General features: G+C 45.3%; 1 protein-coding gene across 6 annotated transcripts in view; it reads right to left on the bottom strand.

The window, feature by feature from the left end:
• Positions 1-25,429, bottom strand: part of tmc3 (transmembrane channel like 3) — a 587,484-nt gene that overhangs the window by 517,601 nt on the left and 44,454 nt on the right. For all 6 annotated transcript variants that reach the window (XM_077518216.1, XM_077518214.1, XM_077518224.1 and 3 more), the window contains one exon: positions 1,170-1,316. In XM_077518216.1, coding sequence (XP_077374342.1) covers positions 1,170-1,316 — 147 coding nt within the window. The remainder of the gene's footprint in view (positions 1-1,169; positions 1,317-25,429) is intronic.

The following is a 25,429-nucleotide window of genomic DNA, read 5'->3' as shown; positions in this document are numbered from 1 at the left end:
AAATTGACCCTGCCCTCTAAAAAAAATATATATTTGTACGTGGGCCTAATATGCCGTCGTACATTATGAACTGGCAAATTTGCCACTTTTTTTCTCGTCGTATTAAAAAGCGGCAAATTTGCCACTTTTTTTTCTCACCATATTGACCCCGTCCTCTAAAAAATATATATATATATTTGTACGTGGCCCTAATACGCCGTTGTGCATTTCTTCTCGGGCTGGGTATCAATTGAAATTTCCTCAATCGATTCGATTTCGATTCACAAAACTTCATTCATTTAAAAAAACGTTCTGACTCGATTCTCAGTTCAATCTGATATTGATGGCATATGGAACATCAATTCTTCTTCAAGATCAAGGACATGGTAGATTAAAAAAAAAAAAATCTCCACAAACATTACATTCCAAATTAAATTTTGCAGAGGCAGCAACTGGTTATTTTATTTTTATTTTTTTTTTATGAAAATAACATGTCATAATCACTTAAGTGTTACAAAACATTGACATCAGTATGTATGAGATGAAAATGTTTTCATAATTCTAATTGTAAATATACATTAAAAAGAATTTCAATTGTAATAAAGTGCAAAAGGTCAGGTCTTTCATAAATGTAAGAAAATACTTTTAAATTCATGTGGACAGTAAATTTCAAGAAAACAATAAGATACCAAAAAAATCAGGCTTTAAAATTCTATTTTGTTGTTAATTTATGTAGGAAAAAAAAGAGATATTAATATAATCGATTCATGGTTTTATAAATTGATATCACACTCGAAAAGGAAAATCGATTCAATATTGATTATTAGATTTTTCAACCCAGCCGTAATTTCTTCATTCCAAGATCTTGGAGCACTCATTGAGCGAATACCGACAAGGCCTGTTTGGTCATTGTTTTTCATGTTTCTTGGACAGTTTGAGCCTGTTGAGTGTAAATTTGGTGCACTGTACCTGTGCATGTGCAATTACAACAAATTCGATTTTGATTCTGAAAATCAAAATCACCTACATTCCATTCTGGTTGACATGTAATTCTCCCCCTTTTTTTTCTCCAATAGAGCTAAATTATTACGTACATAATCTACTATAGCAACAAACCATTGACATCACAAAATAAATATCCTTAAAAATACTAATTGTCAAGTGTAATATAAACTTAAAAATGACTATACTTTAAGACTTTGAGCTTGCGTCTCATTGGCCAGGGTCTTGTCCGAATATTGGCGATGATCTCCTTCTGGTACTGAATGTTCTGGAACATCTCCTCTGGATCATCACTGTCCACCCGTTCATCCACTTTGTCTTCTTCATCAGAGGAACTGCAGAGTAGGATGGAATGGAGTTTATACCAAGTAGTTCCCTTGTTTCTAGTTTGTTAACAATCCATCAAAAATATTACTTTCATGTAATGTTGTGGTTCCATGTGGTTAGGTTTTGTTTGGTTTTAGGCACAGGTCTCAAACGTCGGTGTTACCTCGTCGGATCAGCAAACCCGTCCCGTATGCTGATCTGACAGCTGCCCCTATCGGGCTAGCATACGTAGTCAGAATAGCATTCCTACGTTACGACGATCCCGTAAATGATAATAATACACTGCAATTAGGCTAAACACCGATGCATATTAAAAACACTAGAGCTACCAAAGAAGCATATGTATAGTTAGTTTTAACACAAGCATGCTGTTCTGACGGCTGATTGTAACATCGGTACGCTGTTTTGATGGCTGAAATGGGCACCCACAGCACATTGTTGCCTTAGTTTACTAGCCAAGAAAAAACTAGAGCTGCGAGCAGCTATAAAGGGCCCTCGCAGCCCGGGCCACGTTGGGGTCCTTTCAGGTTGGGGTACTTGCACGTTAGGGTACTGGCACGTTGGGGTACTGGCATATTGGAAGCAACATTTCTTTGAAAATGGCATAATAAACGTTTACAGGTAGAATTTTTTTTTGCCAGTGTGTGTCAAGCTCAACGGGTTTTGGTGATTGTTAAGACCTGCAAAAATCAGCGTCCTTATTTATTTTTAGGCAATGAGTTGCCCTGATTGGTATTTTTTGTACAAGTGTATATATACATCATCGCTCGTTGTACTCATTGCACAATGTTACTTTTATTGTCCAAAGGGGCAATCAATAATGAATAAAACAAAATGGAAACGTACATACGTTTGGATCGGTGTGAAGCCAGTGAACAATTTGAGTGGTGGAAACTAAAAGAATATTCATAAATGACTTAGTTATCACACTTAGAATGAGTTTACATTTTTTGTACAAAATACCGTATGTGGGTTTTTTTTTATATATATATTATGCCTCAAGGTCTAGGTGGCGCTGTATTTATAACTGAATGTTGTCATAGAGATACCTTCAGGCCTTGATTATAAGCATACATGTCAAGTGTGGGATTTTTTTTTGGAGCATGTACCGTGGAGTTATTATGCATATCCTTCATTCACGATATTGCTTTTAATGTCCACAGAGGCTATCAAAAATAAATAAAAATATATATATGTTTGGATAAGTCTGATGCCAGTGAACATTTTGAGTGGTGGAAACTAAAAGAATATTCATAAATGACTTAGTTATCACACTTAGAATGAGTTTACATTTTTAGTACAAAATACCGTATGTGGGGTATTTTTTCTTATGCCTCAAGGGCTAGGTGACGCTGCATATATAACTGAATGTTGTCGTAGAAATAGTTTCAGGCCTTGACGATAAACATACATGTCAAGTTTGGGATTTTTTGGAGCATGTACCGGGGAGTTATTAAGCATATCCTTTTTCAGTGCGAAACACAAATTTTGATGCCCCGCCTTCATCATATAGTATTTCGAAAAGTCAAGATTTTTCCCCCTGTCGTTGGCTTAGGTCTAGACATGGTCCAGGTCAAGTCTTAACTCAGTCAGATGAAACGTGTAGGAGAAGTGGGCAAAAGTCTGCCCCCTGTGAATGTGGAAAAATCGTCAAAAATGGGACATTCAAAAATTCGTAGTTCACTTTTTTGTAGGTCTTGGGCTCCCTCATACACCTAAAAATTTTCGTAGATCTTGCTTAAACGTACAACCGGGGCTGCTTCATTAAAAATTCCTAGGGGGCGCTATTGAGTCATTTTTGTAAAAATAACACAATCAACAATGAAATATTGTTCATTTTACCAGGCCAGATGTGTGTGCCAAGTTTCATGAGTTTCTGCGCATGTTTAGACCCTCAAAACTGGCGTTGTTTTCTTGGCGAACAGTGCTTAGCCACGCCCACAGCGATTCGCGAAAACTCACAAACTTCGTGTTGTGACATCATGAAGGCCGAATCCCTCATCTGAGCAAATATGAGGTAGGTCCAGTTAACGTGTTTGGAGAAAAACGTAGAAGAAAATTCGTAAGAAAAAAAATTGCCACTAGGTGGCACTATCAGTAAGATGAAATATAAGTTCATAGATGTCTTTAGGGCTGGACTCTCATCAAATGTGTGAAATTTTTGAGAAGATAGGATCATCTCGGTCAAGTTAATGCAGCTTTTATTGTCACGAAAAATCTTTAGACTTTGCGGCACTGTAGCGGCCACGCCCTTTGGCGAAAAGTTACAATATTCGGTGTGGGGCATGATCAACATCTTAAGGCTTTTCTGACCAATTTTCAACTGGATCCCTTCAACGAGCTCAGCGCAGTAGCTAAAAACGTAAAGTATGACATTTATTGTTACCACTAGGGGTGTGAATTGCCTAGTACCTGACGATTCGATTCGTATCACGATTCACAGGTCACGATTCGATTCGATACCGATTAATCCCGATACGAATTTATAAGTCGATTGTTGCGATTTTTTTTCATTCAAATTTAGAAAATACTAATCAGTAAGCTTGTAGAGTGTAAGATTTATATGAAAATGTATTATTTATTTATCTGAAATTTCAGTCTGATAGAGGTTGTAATCTGTTTCATGTTTGAACGGCATTAAAATAAAATATTAAGGCTTAATGTTCCGTTCATATAACATTCTTCCATGCTCAAGGTGTGAATCCTAACCCGAAGTCAGACGTTTTGTTGAATATTTTTCCATTAAAAATGGAAGTTTAAAAATTGATTCACACACACACACACACACACACACACAAAAGGCAATGATGATAAGACGTTGAATCGGTAAGACTACCGAATGAACAATTCTGAGCTCTTTAAAAAAAAAAAAAAAAAAAAAAATCGATTTTTTTTTTGAATCGATTCGAGAATCGCGCGATGTAGTATCGCGATATATCGCCGAATCGATTTTTTTTTAAACACCCCTAGTTACCACTAGGTGGCGCTATATGTATAACTGAATTTTATCATATAGATGTTTTCAGGCCGTGACTATTACATTGCCTGAGAAGTTTGAGATTTTTTGGAGCTTGAACATGGGAGTTATTAAGCATTTGCTCTTTCTGGACAAATGAAATTTTAAAGGCAATATTTGATGCCCCGCCCCCATCATATAGTATTTCGAAAAGGCAAGACTTTTTGCCCAGTTGTTCTCTCACGTCTTGAGATGATAAATGCCAAGTTTGAAGTTAATTGGATGAAAAATGTTTGCAGAGGGGGAAAAAGCATGACCACAGTGAATGTGCCAAAATAGGCCAAAATTGGACATTAAAAAATTCATAGCTCACTTCCTGTACATTTTAGCTACATGGTCCCAATAGACTTTTTTGTGCGTCTCGGGGTGCTACACGTGCCTGCCAATTTTCGTTGCTCTAGCTCAAACGTGCCGGGCTTGGTTTTTATTTTTCTATGCTAGGGGGCGCTATAGAGTCGCGTTGTTATAACGACTTCATAATATCAAATTTTTCGCCGGACCTGAGGAGTGTGCAAAGTTCGGTGAGTTTTCGTGAATATTTAGGTACCCAAAATCGCGATTCCCTTGTCGCCCTCCCTCCTCCTCCCCCCCCCCCGCCTCCTGCCCTGCAGCCGCCCTTTCGCCTTCTTGTCGTCTTCTCCCCGCTCCCCCCCCCCCCCCTTCCCTGTCTGCCCTGCGGCCCCTCCCCCTCCCTCTCCCTGGGCCTGGGGCTCCCTCCCCGGCCCGGGCGTCGGGCTCCGGGGGCCGGGCGAGGGTTTGGGGCCTGCCCCACTCCGGTATAACTCCTGGCGCCCCGGGCGGGCTCCGGTGGCCGGTGGGCTGTCCGGTAGCCCTGCTGCGCTGGCTGTCCGCCCATTGTGGTGCCGGGTGGATGAGGTGGGGGGCGGGTGGGGGTGGGGGTGCTGGGGGGCGGGCGTGCCACCTACACCCGCCGGGTTGGGTGAGGCCCCGCTGGTCGCTCCTCTTACTCACTTCACTAGCTTGCACTATACACTTTGTAAATATACACATAGGGCAAAAAAAAAAAATAAAAAAAAAAAATAAAAAATAAAAAAAAATAAAAATTCATAGCTCATTTCCTGTACATTTTAGCTACATGGTCCCAATAGACTTTTTTGTGCATCTCGGGGTGCTACACGTGCCTGCCAATTTTCGTTGCTCTAGCTCAAACGTGCCGGGCTTGGTTTTTATTTTTCTACGCTAGGGGGCGCTATAGAGTCGCGTTGTTATGACGACTTCATAATATCACATTTTTCGCCGGGCCTGAGGAGTGTGCAAAGTTCGGTGAGTTTTCGTGAATATTTAGGTACCCAAAATCGGGATCGTTTGCGGAGAATAAAGAAGAAGAAGAAGAAGAAGAAGAAGAAGAAGAAGAAGAAGAATTTTTACAAAAACAATAGGGACCTCGCAGCGGTCGCTGCTCGGGCCCTAATAAGGCCAACTATAGAGCCACATTAAAACTTCGTAGAGATAGACCGATATGCTTTTTTCAGGGCCGATACCGATTCCGATTATCGGTAGTCAAGGAGGCAGATAACCGATATTTGAAGCCGATATTCATTTGCAGTAAAAGTTAAAATGTTGGCACCAATCTTTGAATAATGCAAACCCTAACAGTTCTTTACAATGGATTCTCACACTGCACTTTTCATTTTACATCCTTCTATCTGCAATAAGACATTGGTGGCGGGGGGAGTTAAATGTGGGGGCCAATGTGACATTACCTTTCATTCAAGGACGCATCTGTTGAGGAAGGACGCATCTGTACTTGCTCCTGCACTCGCTCGTGAATCTAACTACTTGTTGATTTTTGCATTGGGATTTTTAACTACATTGTTGCAGAATGCCTGGCGGAAAAAGAGCTGACGAGATTGAGGAGATAAAATCGTCTCTTAAAAAAACTCAGTGGAATGGTCGCCGAATTACTTGAAATGAAGAAGAGCATTGAGCCACTTCTTCAGGAAATACAGCAATTGAAGAAAGAGACACAGGAAAAAGATCGACGCATTGTTGCCTTGGAACAAAAAGTGGATGATTTGGAACAAAATCTTCGTATCAACGATGTGATAGTCACCGGTATCAAGATCAAGCCGCGCCGTGGCCCTTTGAGAGCTGCGGCTAGCACGAGCACGGAAGATTCTGACCAATCTTCAGGGAACGAGACTGTGGAACAGCAAGTGACACTTCAACTCAGAGATTTGGGATTAACTGTTGACCCTGCGCACATTCAGATGTGCTTTTCGCTTCCAACTGGAGGGACACGACCACCGGCAGTTCTGATCAGGTTTGTTGACAGAAAGAAAAAGATTGCTCTTCTGAGAGACCGTCACAAGCTTCGTGGGAAACATGTCTACATCAACGAAAACCTCACCAAACGAAATGCTGACATCGCCAAAAAGGCTCGACAAATGAGAAAGAATGGACTTATCGAAAGCACGTGGACAAAAGACTGCCGAATTTTTATTCAAACTAAAGATAACTCTGGTCAACTAAAAACACGAATCGTGAAAGGAGCTGAGGAATTGGCAGCGCTTGAGAGACAACAGTAATTCACAATATCACAACAACAACAACAACAACATCACTAATTACCCAAAGCTGGAGTTGTATATGATTATTTGCTGACTTTGCCAAGGCTAACTCTTGTTTATACACCTGCATTGATAACATGTATTGCTGTTCCGTTTGGACATTTGTTCTAACAGTCAAGGCTACATGATAAGGCTGTATTGTGGCTCCAATGAATCTGCTGTCAATACGCAAAATGGGGGTTGGTGGTCTGGTTCCTGGAATGCAGCTGGCGTGGGCCGCTCTGCTGGGTGAGCTAGGCTGGGCAGCGCACAGGAGTCATCAGATCCACAACATGCTTGCAACCAGTGGTGCTACCTGACCAGAATCGAGTGCTGAAATTGCTTGAAAGCAATGGGCCGAATGCAAGCCGATCTACTCTTCTGGAAAGCACAACATGTGTGAAAGCTGATCCGAGGTCAGCGAAGACCCTACTGGTGAAAGAGAAGAATTGCGCTTGCCTTGGCTGCTCGCCTGGCGGGGTGGGCTTGCTGGTGGCGTCTGGGGACCGACTCACCAGTGCCAAATGACTGGGACTAGCCACAATCTACACACGGACATTCAAGATGAACTGAGCGAGCAGTGTCTGGGATAGTATGGGATGGATAACGATAACAATTAATGACTATTCTAAATAATGTATATGATTGATGCGTTATAGTAATGGGTCGATGGGGACGGGTCTCGAATAAGCTTCGGCTTCTACCCGTCAGCCCTTCTTTCGGATGTCAATGTTGCAAATGATGTGATGTGATTGATGTAAACTGTAATGTGTCCGAAAGGAAAAAATGAATAAACTAAACTAAACTAAAACCTTTTATAGCATTTGGGATACTTGTAGTTTTATTCTATAAATGTTATATTTTTATATTTTGAAGTAATAGGAGGAACCCTGTCATTCAAAATGTGCATCAGCTGTGGCATTACTTATTACTACAGCAAAAAAAAATAAAAAAAATTCCATGAGAAAAACTATTCATCCCTGAACACCATACAGTTCTTGTAGACCTTATTATGATTATTGTTATTGTTACCATATAGACAGTTTTGATAAGCTGAGGATCTTAAATCGAGAACAGCAATATCATGCTACTCCTCTCTACAAGAGAACTGTCAAAAGACACTTCATCATGTAGTTTATTGCCACTTAGGATGCCCCAATCAATGCAGAAAAAGGTAGAGTAAAATAACTTGGTTATAATAATAGTAAGAATAACTTGGTTAAACAGACATTGTTGCGGTGGAACGCTGCCAGTTTCTGCTGTTTAATGTGTTTTACACTTACAGACACGTGTGTATATGGGCACACTATTCTCTCACTACTGTACTGTATCACTTAATGGCACAGATGTACTTGTCTAAATAATAACTGGGCTGCAACATTGCTAATTCACATTAACAAGTACTATCTTAGCTGTCCACATGAATAGTTACTAACACACGAGAAAGTTATACAACACACCAAACATGAGCTCATTATTCAAAGTATGATCCACGTAACGAAATTACATCACTGAACATTAATTGCAGCCGACTACGGCCGTAGATGTTACATATTAGTGGCATCCATTGAGAGGATAATGTCCCAACTGACGGCAGACATGACGTGAAAAGAGAGACAAAACGAGCAAATAAGCACACTATACTTTAGTGCACTTCTCTACTAATGCCAAACATACGGAAGAGAACACGTTCGTGTAGTTAAACGGTGTTTGAGACACTTAATTTGTTACGGAGCGGACTTTAACGAGGTGCACAACGAGCTGTCAATCAAATCGACGTCGAAGCTTAAGGCACACAATGGCAAACCAGTGCGACAAATAAACACAATATAAAGTAACTAAACGCTATTTAGTGTCACTGTGGCATCTCACTGCATAATAACCGCTATGCAACAAGTAGTGGACGTGACCCAGAATGCAATATGTGCGTCACGAGAGGTAAATATAATGACATTACTCTACTCTTAACATGGAACTAGACAATATAATAATGACAACTGTTAATATTTGGAACCTTTGTAACAAACATTATTTACTTGATTAAGTGAAAATGTGTGTGATTCCTTCCCCGAGTAGTTCAAGTAGCGAATTAGCTACTGGGTGTTAGCCTACATGCTAAGCTGAACACACCGCTGTTAGCTAGCGGGGATTCAATGCAAGACAATGCAGCTCCATTCATATAGTGCATTTAATACACAACATAATTCAATGTGTTTAGCTTATCATGGTGAAAAGTTCAGCGGAGTCTCTTCTCTTTTAACTTACCTTCGAAGCATGTGTCTCTCGCGTTGTGTCCGTGGGTGCGTGTGTGACCGGCTACTGTGATACACGGCATACACTACTGATTGGTTCTGGCTCTTGCACGACTAACCAATCAAATGCTGCTATGGGCGTTACGTTGCTGGAGTTGGACTCCATAACAGACAGAGACGCTCTGGGCTGCATTCGAAGCGAAAAGACGGAGTTTTAAATGGATCGCTCATATCGGCCGTCAGATTAATAAAACAGGCCGATACCGATATGTACCAATATGTCAAATATCGGCCCCGATTATCGGCCCGGCCGATTATCGGTCTATCTCTACTTCAGAGGACAATATTCCAACGCGCTCCCACAAATGATTTGCATGAATTTCTGTATTTTTAGATGACTTAAGTCTTCGCGTCTCATTCCGTTGTGTCCATTTTGCTGACTGCTGCGTTCAGGTGAAGGCTTATGTGCACAGGGTCGTCATACGAAAACATTTTTATATATCAAAACAAACTGTTGTCAATTGTAGTGATAATTGGGTCGTCTTTTTGACGAATTAATAATCTGGACGGTACAGAGGTAAGTTGTATTTACCTCGATAACCTCTAGGGGCACCACGTTGGCTTTGCTTTGGGTTAACAGGAGCAACCAACGACCAAAATCCTTTCTTTATCAGTCATTCATAATCCAAAGTCACTACACTCGATATTCAGTGGTTCGTTGTACTAACAAAAGAATAATAATCCACTCGGAAACACAGATGACTTAGGCGGAATAGAGTTAATAAAACATGCATTTATTCACGATTACTACACTACAGAATCAAAACACTGCCTATCTAACTATTCTACCGTCAGAAGAAAAGAAATAACATAAAGCTAATGAAAATAGGGAAACAATGCAAACGAATAAGGAAGCAGGAAAAGAGAAATTTAACTTGCCAGATCTGTGATATGTTTCAAATGTAAATTGCACACAGTGATATGCCGAATTGGGGGACCAAACGTGCACTTACGAGTTGGGCGCCGCGTCGAACGAGCAGAAACGGGAGGTCTTTGGAAAAGGGGGAAAAATAGTCAATGTTCGTTCAAATAAAGGCAAGAAAATCAAAAAGGGGCTATTCCACAGGTGAGTAAGGGAGCCGGAGACGTAGTTGCGTGGCTCGTCCCTTGATTGGTCGGCGAGATGTTTCTGCGGCGTGATTGGTTACGCCGGACAGCCTTGGGCGACAGGTGTTGGAGCTCGGTCCGCTACGTGCCGGCGTCTGGGGAGGGCCAGCCGTTGGGGGTGAGCTTGTACCGCGTGGTACCGGTGGTGTCTCAGCTGTCCGTGGTGGCCCGTACGGGGAAGGCCAGCTGTTGGAGGTGAGCTTGCACCGCGGCGGGGCGCCACCGAATAGCAGGTGAGATGCGGTGCGGCTTGGGTGCACAACCTTTGAGTCCGGTGGTACGTTGCAAGTGTACCCCAGGGCCGCGGAGCTCGTTGATGGCGGGCAGTCACCGATGGTGAAGAAAAAGGGGGAAAAAGGGAGTAAAAGAGTCTCTTTGGGGTCAGCGTCGTAGTTGCACCTGCTTTGGCGCTGCGGGCTGCGAGTGTCTGCTCTCGTGGCAACTCGTTGCTGCCAGGAACAAAGGGGGCCACATGTTTGACAAGTTTCTTGGGACAAAGAGTGGGAGCAGGCTGGGAAACTTGCAGGTAGCAGGCCTGAGGATGGCGAGAGTGGGAAAAGGGGAATCGTGGAAGATCGGGAAGAGAGAGAGCGAGGAGCGGGTCCCCTCGCTGTTTTAAAGCCTATGGGCGGAGCTTCGGTAGGCGGTGGCAAACCCTTCTGTTTGCTCATGCAGACTTTAAGAGGCAAATTATAAAAGGGATTAATAATTTGGCATTAAATTTGGGCACGTTTTCTTTGCCCGGACGCGGGTCATCGGGGCCCCACTCTGGAGCCAGGCCTGGAGGCGGGGCTCGTTGGGGAGCGCCTGGTGGACGGGCCTGCGCCCATGGGGCCCGGCCGGGCACAGCCCGAAGAGACAACGTGGGTCCCCCTTCCCACGGGCTCACCACCGGTGGGAGGGGCCAAAGGGGTCCGGTGCAGTGTAGGCTGGGTGGCAGCCAAGGGAGGAGACCTTGGCGGAACGACCCCCGGCAACAGAAGCTGGCTCTTGGGACATGGAATGTCACCTCTCTGGCAGGGAAGGAGTCCGAGCTGGTGTGTGAAGCGGAGAAGTTCCGACTAGATATAGTTGGACTCGCCTCCACACACAGCTTGGGCTCTGGTACCAGTCCTCTCGAGAAGGGTTGGACTCTCTTCCACTCTGGAGTTAACCATGGTGAGAGGCGCAGAGCAGGTGTGGGCATACTTATTGCCCCCCGGCTCGGTGCCTGTACGTTGGGGTTCACCCCGGTAGACGAAAGGGTAGCCTCCCTCCGCCTTCAGGTGGGGGGACGGGTCCTGACTGTTTGTGCATATGCACCAAACAGCAGTTCAGAGTACCCACCCTTTTTGGAGTCCTTAGAGGGTGTGCTGGAGAGCGGTCCCCCTGGGGACTCCCTCGTCCTGCTGGGGGACTTCAACGCTCACGTGGGCAATGACGGTGAGACCTGGAGGGGCGTGATTGGGAGGAATGCCCCCCCCCCGATCGGAACCCGAGCGGTGTTCTGTTATTGGACTTCTTTGCTCGTCACGGATTGTCCATAACGAACACCATGTTCAAACATAAGGGTGTCCATATGTGCACTTGGCACCAGGACACCCTAGGCCGCAGTTCGATGATCGACTTTGTAGTCGTGTCATCGGATTTGCGGCCGCATGTTTTGGACACTCGGGTGAAGAGAGGGGCGGAGCTGTCAACTGATCACCACCTGGTGGTGTGTTGGCTCCGATGGTGGGGGAAGATGCCGGTCCAACCTGGCAGACCTAAACGTATTGTGAGGGTTTGCTGGGAACGTCTGGCGGAATACCCTGTCAGAAAGAGCTTCAATGGCCACCTCCGGCAGAGCTTCTCCCTTGTGCCGGGGGAGGCGGGGGACATTGAGTCCGAATGGGCCATGTTCCGCGCCTCCATTGTTGAGGCGGCCGATCGGAGCTGTGGGTGTAAGGTGGTCGGTGCCTGTCGCGGCGGCAATCCTCGAACCCGCTGGTGGACACCAGCGGTAAGGGATGCCGTCAAGCTGAAGAAGGAGTCCTATCGGGTCTTTTTGGCCTGTGGGACTCCGGAGGCGGCTGACGGGTACCGGATGGCCAAGCAGAACGTGGCTTCGGCGGTTGCTGAGGCAAAAACTCGGACATGGGAGGAGTTCGGTGAGGCTATGGAAAACGACTTTGACGGCTTCAAGGAAATTCTGGTCCACCATCCGGCGTCTCAGGAGAAGAAAGCAGTGCACCATTAACACTGTGTATAGTGGCGATGGGTTGCTGATGGTCTCGACTTCGGACGTCGTGAATCGGTGGGGGGAATACTTCGAAGCCCTCCTCAATTCCACCGACACGTCTTCCTTTGAGGAAGTAGAGTCTGGGGACTCTGAGGTGGGCTCTCCTATCTCTGGGGTCGAAGTCGCTGAGGTGGTTGGAAAGCTCCTCAGTGGCAGGGCCCCGGGGGTGGATGAGATCCGCCCGGAGTTCGTAAAGACTCTGGATGTTGTGGGGCTGTCGTGGTTGACACATCTCTACAACATCGCGTGGACATCGGGGACAGTGCCTCTGGATTGGCAGACCGGGGTGGTGGTCCCCCTTTTTAAGAAGGGGGACAGGAGGATGTGTTCCAACTATAGAGGGATCACACTCCTCAGCCTCCATGATAAGGTCTATTCAGGGGTGCTGGAGAGGAGGGTCCGTCGGGAAGTCGAATCTCGGATTCAGGAGAAGCAGTGTGATTTTCGTCCTGGCCGTGGAACAGTGGACTAGCTCTACACCCTCAGCAGGATCCTTGAGGGTGCATGGGAGTTCGCTCAACCAGTCCACATGTGTTTTGTGGATTTGGAGAAGGCGTTCGACCGTGTCCCTCGGGGAGTCCTGTGGGCGGTGCTTCAGGAGTATGGGGTACCGAGCCTCCTGATACAGGCTGTTCGGTCCCTGTACGACCGTTGCCAGAGTCTGGGCCGCATTGCCGGCAGTAAGTCGAATTCGTTTCCAGTGAGGGTTGGACTCCCCGAAGGTTACCCTTTGTCACCGATTCTGTTCAGAATTTTTATGGACAGAATTTCTAGGCGCAGCCGAGGCGTTGAGGGGTTCCGGTTTGGTGGCGTCAGCATTGCATCTCTGCTTTTTGCAGATGATGTGGTGCTGTTGGCCTGATCAAGCCTCGATCTCCAACTCTCGCTGGAGCGGTTCGCAGCCGAGTGTGAAACGGTTGGGATGAGGATCAGCACCTCCAAATCCGAGACCATGGTCCTCAGTCGGAAAACGGTGGCGTGTCCTCTCTGGGTCGAGGATGAGATCCTGCCCCAAGTGGAGGAGTTTAAGTATCTTGGGGTCTTGTTCACGAGTGAGGGCAGGATGGAGCGGGAGAGCGACAGGCGGATCCGTGTAGCGTCTGCAGTGATTGCGGACTCTGTATCGGTCTGTTGTGGTGAAGAAAGAGCTGAGCCAAAAGGCAGAGCTCTCGATTAACCGGTCGATCTATGTTCCAACCCTCACAAGGTCACAAGCTGTGGATCGTGACCGAAAGAACGAGGTCCCGGATACAAGCGGCCGAAATGAGTTTCCTCCGCAGGGAGTCCGGGTTCTCCCTTAGAGATAGGGTGAGAAGCTCGGTCATCCGGGAGGGACTCAGAGTCGAGCCGCTGCTCCTCCGCGTTGAGAGGAGCCAGCTGAGGTGGCTCGGGCATCTGGTTCGGATGCCTCCTGGACGCCTCCCTGGAGAGGTGTCCCACCAGCGGAAGGCCCCGGACACGCTGGAGAGACTATGTCTCTCGGCTGGCCTGGGAACGCCTTGGGATCCCGCCAGAGAAGCTGGTTGAAGTGGCTGGGGAGAGGGAGGTCTGGGTTTCCCTCCTAAAGCTGCTGCTGCCCCCGCGACCCGACTCGGATAAGCAGAATAAGATGGATGAATGGAACACCATTGCTTCATTTTGAAAGAAACATTTGAGAAGACTCGAAAAAATGAGCTTTATTGTTGAATTCAAAATGAAAACCGATACAGGACTATGAAACATATTTTATGTACAAACTACAATACACGTTGCCACTTTGCTAAAAGTACAAAAACATAAAGTGACAAAAACTACACAACCTACGTCTCAAAAGATTCCAAACTACGATGGCTGTAGCAAGTCAGCAATTTGTTTCATTTTTTTACACTTAAAAACGTTATTCTGCACATTCAGCATGTGTCCACCGCAGACAGAATTCACATTGCACCTTAAAATAAGAAGAAAAAACACACATTAGTGAAGCCCCAAAATTGTTTTTGAATAAGTGTAGTGCAAGCATCTAACTGTCACTGTGCCATAATAATAACGCACAGTGATCCACGACACTAACTGCAGAACAAAACTTACTCTCTGAATAAAATACTTTCACGATATAAAATAATTACAAAACGATGTAAAATGCAGTTCTAAATAATCAGTTATTGCTACTTCTACTTACTTGTCAGCCGAGGCATGCTGCTCCGACGAGTTCGACAGCGTGATGATGTAATTGCCTACTGCGCATGCGTAGCGCGTGCGCAGATGTGTGAGGTATGCTACTTTGACGGGTATGCTGTTTTGTCGGAAGACCGGTCCTCAAGGGCCGCAGTGTTAAGCCTAATTTATGCCTCCACGTTTGCTCTCGCGTCGATGAGCGCCGTCGATCACATGATCGACGCGAGCCATGAATTTTAAGTGGTGCGTCGCTCGTGGCCGGCCGACGTGCACACGTCGCCAATCCTTGGACGCACGTCGATGGCGGGGCGTCGCTCGCTTCTGATTGGTCCGTTCGATGGCGTTTTTTCTTTTTTTTCTCTCTCTCTCTCCCCGCCCCCCGCCCAGATAGTTTCCGTGAAGGCAACTGGCGGCGCAAATCGACTTCCCTGCTCGGAGACCACGGCTGTGCATGTGGATATGTGCCTGGGACGAGAGGTGGAAAACAACAATAAAAAAAAAAAATAAAAAAAAAAAATAAAAAAAATAAAAACTGTTCGCTAAGCGCACGGCTGTTGTGTTTTGGCGAGTTTACGGCCGACACCGGTGCAAATTGGCAATAATCAATTGCCACGGTGATGAACTTACTCTCCCCCCGGCTTTGTTTCGTGTTTCTGAATTAAATTGAACTTCCTGAATCCGTCATAAAATGCAGAAGAATCGCCACTCTGTGGCGGCCCAGCCATAGCGACAGCGGGACTTGGTGTGAAACTCCAGCAGACACCGATGTGTATTGCGCACAAGTCGGAAGGCAAACGTACGAGCGGAGCTCCAACGTGACGCCTCGACGCGAGCCTCTCGCAGAAGCATACTGAGGCCTTTAGGACTTGGGCTGTTCATAATAATTATCCCTCATACAACCTAACTGGAACGTTTTTTTGTTTTTTCAAATCACTGTAACTTCTGAACCGTTTGCACTATAAACATAATTCCAACGGCTTCTGAAAGCAGAGAAGCGGGGCTTTACGCCGATACCAAATACGTGACGGCAGCTGGTGGATTAACATCGTATGGAGGAGGTGGAATCGGTGTGTCAGAGGAGAGTGAAGCAGAAGACAGGTATGTTTTTCAAAACTCCTGAACCGTGTCCTCGTGTCAAATTCTGACAGCGGAGGAATGGAGCTTTACTTCGAGAGAAAACGACAAAACAAAAAAACAGAAAGACTGTTATCATCGTAGTATCTAAAGGGTTTTAATAAATCAGGCAAAAGTAGATGTGTAATATGGAAATGGTATGGTTTCAACAAGACGGACTTGCGTTCCTTTCAGGAAAGTTGAAGCCTGCCTACCTGAATTTGCCTAAATGCTAGCTTGCTGACCGGGCGACTGATTGGACAGGTTACAGACTGACTTGACTAACTCTAGGTTATTCATTTTACAAAAGTTAACGGTTTGCATCTTTGCACTTTTATGCATTTCTGTTTTACGGAGAGCAGAGAGACCTGATGTCTTTTTTTAAAAGATGAGATGCTCTTCATGCCAGAGGATCATTCTGTTTGTTACCTTCACTGGTATTAGGGACGCATATTTGTGTTTGTTTAGATAATGTGATTGTCATCTTGCATATTGTTATTATTATTATTATTATTATTATTATTGGTGCCAGTTTTTCAATAAACGTGGATTTATATTTAAGTAAGACCAGGCAGAAACAAATGTGACTGGAGCACATCACCCTGATATATATATATATATATATATATATATATATATATATATATATATATATATATATATATATATATATATATATATATATATATATATATACATACATACATACATACATACATACATACATACATATACATTATTATTATTATTATTGTATTATCATTTAAATTATTATTCAATTTATGCCAGTGGCATATAGTGGCAGGCATAACAAATACCTGAAGGTAAAAACAACCTGGTTGCCATTCATACAATTGACAAAGTCATGGTTACTTGCAAATATGTAGCTTCAACTATATAAGCCCAGATTTCACACTAGGTATATTTGTGACTAAACATTCATTCATTCATTCATTTTCTTGACCGCTTATTCCTCACAAGGGTCGCGGGGGGTGCTGGCGCCTATCTCAACTGGCTCTGGGCAGTAGGCGGGGGACACCCTGGACTGGTTGCCAGCCAATCGCAGGGCACACAGAGACAAACAACCATCCACACTCATAAGCACACCTAGGGACAATTCGGAGCGCCCAATTAACCTGCCATGCATGTCTTTGGAATGTGGGAGGAGACCGGAGTACCCGGAGAAGACCCACACAGGCACGGGGAGAACATGCAAACTCCACCCATGAATGGCCGAAGCCTGGACTCGAACCGGAGTCCTCAGAACTGGGAGGCGACGTGCTAACCAGTCAGCCACCGTGCCGCCCTGTGACTAAACAGAGTTAAGATAATTATTTTAGTATGCAAACTTTTTTAATATACACATATTTCGAACCGGAAATCTGATTTTGAGTTTAACGATGCGAGTGCGCCGGCACGCGGACTACTGTATCGGTCTAAAAATAGCTTGTGCCGGTCGATGGCCCGATCAAGATGTCAGAAATCAGTTTTATGTTGCTAATATATGAAATCAGGCTGTCTTATAACACAACCAAAACAGTCCAGTTGCTCTCGATTCAGTGCCTTAAGAATTAAATGTCCTCCTGGATGAATGAGAATATTATTCACAAGCGAGCTGTTTAAACTGCATTTCCTCGACTCTAAGTCACGCGAGACCTCGCCCGGGAAACATGTTTGTGTGTGGGTGGAAAAAAAAAAAAAGTCACGCGAGACTTGACGCAGTTATGTGAGGAAGGTAGTACTTTTGCTTTCGGGTTGGGAGGAAAGTGTTGAAGACGCGGTTAAGAGTCACAAAGTGCTCCGGCAAGTTTAATGTCCAAAGTATGGAAGCAATGTTAATTTTATGTGAACAAGGTCATGTACAGAGACTGTCAACTGCGAGTACAGCAGATGTATAGACAAGCTGGCATGGAACAGTGGTGCTCAAACCAACAGATAACAACAGACAAACAGGACTTCTTCCGATTAACGCCCACAACTCCACCAGATAAAAGGTAATATCAACCTTAATAACTTGATTTATTGTTAAACACTTAAGCCATACTGCGTTGTGGAGAATGAGGGCTTTCAGGAGTTGAGACATGATAAAAACATTGGCGTCCCTAAAAGCTGTTGGCGAGCGTCGCTCAGACGTCGACTTCCATAAAACATGGATGTCCGTGTGCTCATCAAATCAGCAAGCGCACTAATACTCGAGCAATATATTTATCTGTGCTGACGAAGGAAGTGGACTGTGCGGCTTTCAATTCCCTCCCTGTAAACATGCTAACCGATGCTAGCGTGTGTACATGACAACAATAATTCTTGAGTTAAGAGGATGAAATGAAATGCTACCATGCTGTCCTGGCGTTTCCAGGTCAGCCGAGAGACATAGTCTCTCCAGCGTGTCCTGGGTCGTCCCCGGGGCCTCCCACCGGTGGGACATGCCCGGAACACCTCTCCAGGGAGGCGTCCAGGAGGCATCCGAACCAGATGCCCAAGCCACCTCAGCTGGCTCCTCTCAACGCGGAGGAGCAGCGACTCGACTCTGAGTCCCTCCCGGATGACCGAGCTTCTCACCCAATATCTAAGGGAGAGCCCGGACACCCTGCGGAGGAAACTCATTTCAACCGCTTGTACCCGGGATCTAGTTCTTTCGGTCACGACACACAGCTTGTGACCATAGGTGAGGGTTGGAACGTAGATCGACCGTTAAATCGAGAGCTTCGCCTTTTGGCTCAGCTATTTCTTCACCACGACGGACCGATACAGATTCCGCATCACTGCAGACGCTGCACCGATCCACCTGTCGATCTCTCGCTCCATCCTACCCTCACTCGTGAACAAGACCCCAAGATATTTGAACTCCTCCACTTGCGGCAGGATCTCATCCCCGACCCGGAGAGGACACGCCACCCTTTTCTGACTGAGGACCATGGTCTCAGATTTGGAGGTGCTGATCTTCATCCCAACCGCATCACACTCGGCTGCGAACCGCTCCAGTGAGAGTTGGAGATCCCGGCTTGATGAAGCCAACAGCACCACATCATCTGCAAAAAGCAGAGATGCAATGCTGAGGCCACCAAACCGGAACCCCTCAACGCCTCGGCTGCGCCTAGAAATTCTGTACATAAAAATTCTGAACAGAATTGGTGACAAAGGGCAACCTTCGGGGAGTCCAACCCTCACTGGAAACGAATCCGACTTACTGCCGGCAATGCGGACCGGACTCTGGCAACGGCCGCACAGGGACCGAACAGCCTGTATCAGGGGGCCCAGTACTCCGTACTCCCGAAGCACCCCCCACAGGATTCCCGGAGGGACACGGTCGAACGCCTTCTCTAAATCCACAAAACACATGTGGACTGGTTGAGCGAACTCCCACGCACCCTCGAGGATCCTGCTGAGGGTGTCGAGCTGGTCCACTGTTCCACGGCCAGGACGAAAACCACACTGCTACTCCTGAATCCGAGATTCGACTTCCCGACGGACCCTCCTCTCCAGCAGCCCCGAATAGACCTTACCACGGAGGCTGAGGAGTGTGATCCCTCTATAGTTGGAGCACACCCTCCGGTCCCCCTTCTTAAAAAGGGGGACCACCACCCCGGTCTGCCAATCCAGAGGCATTGTCCCCGATGTCGACGCGATGTTGTAGAGGCGTGTCAACCATGACAGCCCCACAACATCCAGAGTCTTTAGGAACTCCGGACGGATATCATCCACCCCCGGGGCTCTGCCGGAGCTTTCCAATCACCTCAGTGACTTCGACCCCAGAGATAGGAGAGTCCACATCAGGGTCAACAGACTCTGCTTCCTCAAAGGAAGACGTGTCGATGGAATCGAGGTGGTCTTCGAAGTATTCCCCCCACCGATTCACGACGTCCCGATTGGAGATCAGCAGCACGCCATCGCCACTATACACAGTGTTAATGGTGCACTGCTTTCCTCTCCTGAGACACCGGATGGTGGACCAGAATTTCCTCAAAGCCGTCCGGAAGTCGTTTTCCATGGCCTCATCGAACTCCTCCCATGTCCGAGTTTTTGCCTCAGCAACCGCCGAAGCCGCGTCCCGCTATAATGTTTTCTTCCTCCGCAGAAAAATTTCTGCTTCTTTTTTTCTGCGGGTGCCGAGGGTAATTTGGGTATTCATTTTTTTTTCGCCGACCCAGAAGTAAACAAAAAGGAAAATCAGCGCTAACCAGTGATGTGGGCGGCATGGTTAACTTTGACGGTGCCGTTAACAAATGGCGTGACTAACCATGTTTTGAACAACGCATTTTTAACAGCCGGTTAGTTAATGGCGGGTTAAGAATTTAACCGGTGGTTAGGGGTTAAACAGTGGTTAAAATAACAGAGAATTGAACAACCGGGCCCAGGTAGATAACCAACAGTTATTGTGTGTTCGGCATCTAAACCCCACTGAAATCTCTACCCATTCTGATGGCCACTGTTAGTACATCTCTGAACTGACTGTATATTTTCATATGTTCAACAGGAAACGTAACCGTGTTCGTGCAGGCGCTCGCAAGAGGGAAACAAATGCTGAGGAGGCATTTTTCCGTTGCAGCGGTGGTCAAATGCTACATGTATTTTAAAAGTTGCCCGATCTGATGGAAGAAGAGGCTTGTGCCGTTGTCCAGTTAACCACTGCAGTACTGTTGGTTCTTGTTCAAGACTCCAGTCCCCTTCTTGATTGTTAATCTGATTATTTTTTCAAACCCCCCAACCCTAAACCTTTATTTTGTCAGCTCATTTCCTGTTTATTTTGAAAGTACAGTCTCACCTCAGGTCACTTGCCCTTCCTCCTGCTCAACTCATTACCGGTCCCAGCCCATGATTGCTTCCCCCTGCCATCAATTACTCTACCAATAAATAGACTCCATCCACCACCTGCCATTGCCAAATTGTCACACCCAGTGCATGGAAGCGTCCTCACAGCCATTGAGCCACAGTCCTTGCCTTGCCTTGCCTTGCCTTGCGCCTTGTTTTGTCTATAGTTGGAGCACACCCTCCGGTCCCCCTTCTTAAAAAGGGGGACCACCACCCCGGTCTGCCAATCCAGAGGCATTGTCCCCGATGTCTACGCGATGTTGTAGAGGCGTGTCAACCATGACAGCCCCACAACATCCAGAGTCTTTAGGGACTCCGGGCGGATCTCATTCACCCCCGGGGTCTGCCACCGAGGAGCTTTCCAACAGCCTCAGTGACTTCGACCCCAGAGATAGGAGAGCCCACCTCAGGGTCCGCTCTGCCAGCTGGTACCTGTCAGCTGCCTCCGGAGTCCCACGGGCCAAAAAGGCCCGATAGGACTCCTTCTTCAGCTTGACGGCATCCCTTACCGCTGGTGTCCACCAGCGGGTTCGAGGATTGCCGCCGCGACAGGCACCGACCACCTTACGGCCACAGCTCCGATCGGCCGCCTCAACAATGGAGGAGCGGAACATGGCCCATTCGGACTCAATGTCCCCCACCTCCCCCGGGACAAGGGAGAAGCTCTGCAGGAGGTCGGTGTTGAAACTCTTTCTGACAGGGGATTCTGCCAGACGTTCCCAGAAGACCCTCACAATACATTTGGGTCTGCCAGGTCGGACCGGCATCTTCCCCCACCAACAGAGCCAACACACTACCAGGTGGTGATCAGTTGACAGCTCCGCCCCTCTCTTCACCCGAGTGTCCAAAACATGCGGCCGCAAATCCGATGACACGACTACAAAGTCGATCATCGAACTGCGGCCTAGGGTGTCCTGGTGCCAAGTGCACATATGGACACCCTTATGTTTGAACATGGTGTTCGTTATGGACAATCAGTGACAAGCACAGAAGTCCAATTACAGAACACCGCTCGGGTTCCGATCCCAATCACGCCCCTCCAGGTCTCACTGTCATTGCCCACGTGAGCGTTGAAGTCCCCCAGCAAGACGAGGGAGTCCCCAGGGGGAGCGCTCTCCAGCACTACTCCAGGACTCCAAAAAGGGTGGGTACTCTGAACTGCTGTTTGGTGCATATGCACAAACAACAGTTAGGACCCGTCCCCCCCACCCGAAAGCGGAGGGAGGTTACCCTCTCGTCTACCGGGGTAAACCCCAACGTACAGCCGGGGGGCAATAAGTATGCCCACACCTGCTCTGCGCCTCTCACCGTGGGCAACTCCAGAGTGGAAGAGAGTCCAACCCCTCTCGAGAGGACTGGTACCAGAGCCCGAGCCGTGTGTGGAGGAGAGTCCGACTATGTCTCGTCGGAAGCCAGCTTCTGTAGCTGGGGGTCGGTCCACCAAGGTCCCCTCCCTAGCTGCCACCCAGCCTACACTGCACCCGACCCCTTTGGCCTCTCCCACCGGTGGTGAGCCCGTGGGAAGGGGGACCCACGTTGCCCCTTCGGGCTGTGCCCGGCCGGGCCCCATGGTCGCAGGCCCGGCCACCAGGCGCTCGCCAACGAGCCCCGCCTCCAGGCCTGGCTCCAGAGGGGGGTCCCGGTGACCCGCGTCCGGGCAAGGGAAACGTGCCTCCAAAGTTTTTGTTCATCATAAGGGGTATATATATATATATATATATATATATATATATATATATATATATTAGGGGTGTTAAAAAAATCGATTCGGCGATATATCGCGATACTACATCGCGCGATTCTCGAATCGATTCAATAATCAGCAGAATCGATTTTTTTTTTTTTTTTTTTTTTTTTTTTTTTTTTTTTTTTTTTTTTTAGGATTCACACCTTGAGCATGGAAGAATGTTATATGAACGGCACATTAAGCCTTAATATTTTTATTTTAATGCTGTTCAAACATGAAACAGATTACAACCTCTATAAGACTGAAATTTCAGATAAATAAATAATACATTTTCATATAAATCTTACACTCTACAAGCTTACTGATTCGTATTTTCTAAATATGAATGAAAAAAAATCGCAACAATCGACTTATAAATTCGTATCGGGATTAATCGGTATCGAAGCGTGACCATTCGTATCGGGATTAATCGGTATCGAATCGAATCGTGACCTGTGAATCGTGATACGAATCGAATCGTCAGGTACTAGGCAATTCACACCCCTAATATATATATATATATATATATATATATATATATATATATATATATATATACATATATATATATATATATACATATACATATACATATACATATACATATATACATATACATATACATATACATATACATATACATACACATATACATATACATATACATACACATATACATATACATATACATACACATACACATACACATATACATATACATATACATATACATATACATACACATACACATACACACACACATACACACATATATATATATATATATATATATATATATATATATATATATATATATATATATATATATATATATATATATATATATATATATATATATATATATATATATATATATATATGTATATATATATATATATATATATATATATATATATATACATATTAGTGCTGGGAAAAAATGTCGACCAAGTCGACCTAAAAAATAGTTTGACTGGAAAAATTTAAGTCGATGCTCCACCCTGAACCATGTTTGCGACGTCGCCGTGCATTTTTCACATGGACTTTTTATGCCAACACGCAGTGTGTGTTGCGTGAGATGGAGGCGGACCACTGACCAGGCGGACAGAGTGAAAATAAACGACTTAATAAACGACTTTTTTTTTCTTTTTTTTTTAACTACTCCTGTTTGGTTGGTCTGATTGGTTGTTGGAATTTGGAGGTGTGTTGCACAGCCGCCATTCGCCTAGCTGCGAGCATACAGTTGCTGCAAGCGTACACTCGTACAGTATTTACAATATTTATTTGGTTATGATGATGTCCTCATTGGTTGCAATATTTCAAAATGGCGGAAAAGGGAATGGATAGGACAAAGAGGTAAAGGCTCTTCTAAACATTTGGGAGACGAAGACATCAGCACGACTTTGAATCAGCGTCACCTAAGACACCAGGCACGTTATTACTGCCAAGCTTGGTGAGGTGATGGACAACTAAAATGCTCCCACGACCCTCAAAAAGTCTGTATAAGCTGCAAAGATAGCGACAGCAAGACTATAAAACGCTCATGGATCAGTACAGCGGCTGCCGAGGGAAATTATGGGACGGCCAATTTGAAACCACGGTGATGGACACTGGAGTCAGTACGCCACGGATAGACGAAGGTAAATACAATAATGTTACAGAAATACTTGTAATATTGTCATTTAGTTCGCTCCCTCGTGTAGCGCTTAATTGTGTGACTGTGTCCAACAGTCAGCAGTTATTTTGCTTGGACCAAACTGTTTGCACTCCTGAAAATATGATTCCATAAACACATGTACCATGCAAAATATGTTGTTTGAGATGATCAAAACCAATTATTACAATAACTATCCTTACCCTTTTTATGTCCTTTAGCTGAAATTGAGACTGCTACGGTTCTTGTTGAGGGCAAGGCTTGACATGAAGCTTCTTTTTGCTTTAACTTAAAGTGCCTTTAACGGCACTCATTTTTTTAACGCTCGATTAACGACCGCTTCCTTATTTGGAAAGCCTCTAAAAGAATTCCAGTCGCGAAGCAGCACAAACGTCCACGTCAAAATTACCCAATGGAAATGCACTGTAGTGCACTGGAGCTACGATACACAATGTTTAAGGGACAGAATGTTCGAGTGGAGGAGCCATTTGGATGGTGGAGCACTTCCACCAGTTCCCTGCTTTGACAGAACGCACTCGGTAGCACCAGTGTTAGCGATTAGCACAGTAGCATAGTTATTACAGCTCTCAAAGACGTATCCGCTCTGAACCCCATGTGAGAGCCAAGAGCCGAATGTATGCCGTCTTGTCACTTGGAGTGACTCCAAGCCACATGTGAGGTGGTCTGTATTTTATTCGGCAGCTTCAGAAAGTCTAACATCGTCTTCTGTTGTGAAAGTGAAAGCACTAGTGAGTCAGCGACGTGTTCGCTTCAGAGGGGCATCACGGCGCATCCAGGAACTTAACAAAATAAAAGCGTCCAACGTCGTGAAAAGGAGTAAGGGTGTAAATCTCTCCAAACAAGACGATTTGATACGCATCTCGATACATGGGGTGCAATCCGATACAAGGACGATTCGATTTTAAAATTAAACGATTACGATTCGATGTTCGATTCAGTAGGATTGCTATTCGATTCAGTGTAGCGGTGCAATGATTATTTGAAAACAACAATTAGTTAATTGTCAAATTAATTTACAATTATTATTATTACTCCATTAAAGGTTTGAATATCTTGTTTAATTTAAAATGATCAAAATCTTGTAACTTTCACATTTCACATGCCTCATAAAAGTAAGTTGTAACTACTAATTCATATCTTTTTCAAAGTGCCACCTTACTACATGTAAACTAATTAACTTAAAACAATTTAAATTAGATAGATAGATAGATAGATAGATAGATAGATAGATAGATAGATAGATAGATAGATAGATAGATAGATAGATAGATAGATAGATAGATAGATAGATAGATAGATAGATAGATAGATAGATAGATAGATTGATTGATTGATTGATTGATTGATAGATTATTAATCCACACAAGCACCAAATCTGC

Source organism: Festucalex cinctus, chromosome 4 (assembly GCF_051991245.1).
Source record: "Festucalex cinctus isolate MCC-2025b chromosome 4, RoL_Fcin_1.0, whole genome shotgun sequence".
Taxonomy (NCBI): Eukaryota; Metazoa; Chordata; class Actinopteri; order Syngnathiformes; family Syngnathidae; genus Festucalex; species Festucalex cinctus.
Note: the sequence above shows the minus strand (reverse complement) of the source record. Positions and strands in the feature narration are given on the sequence as shown.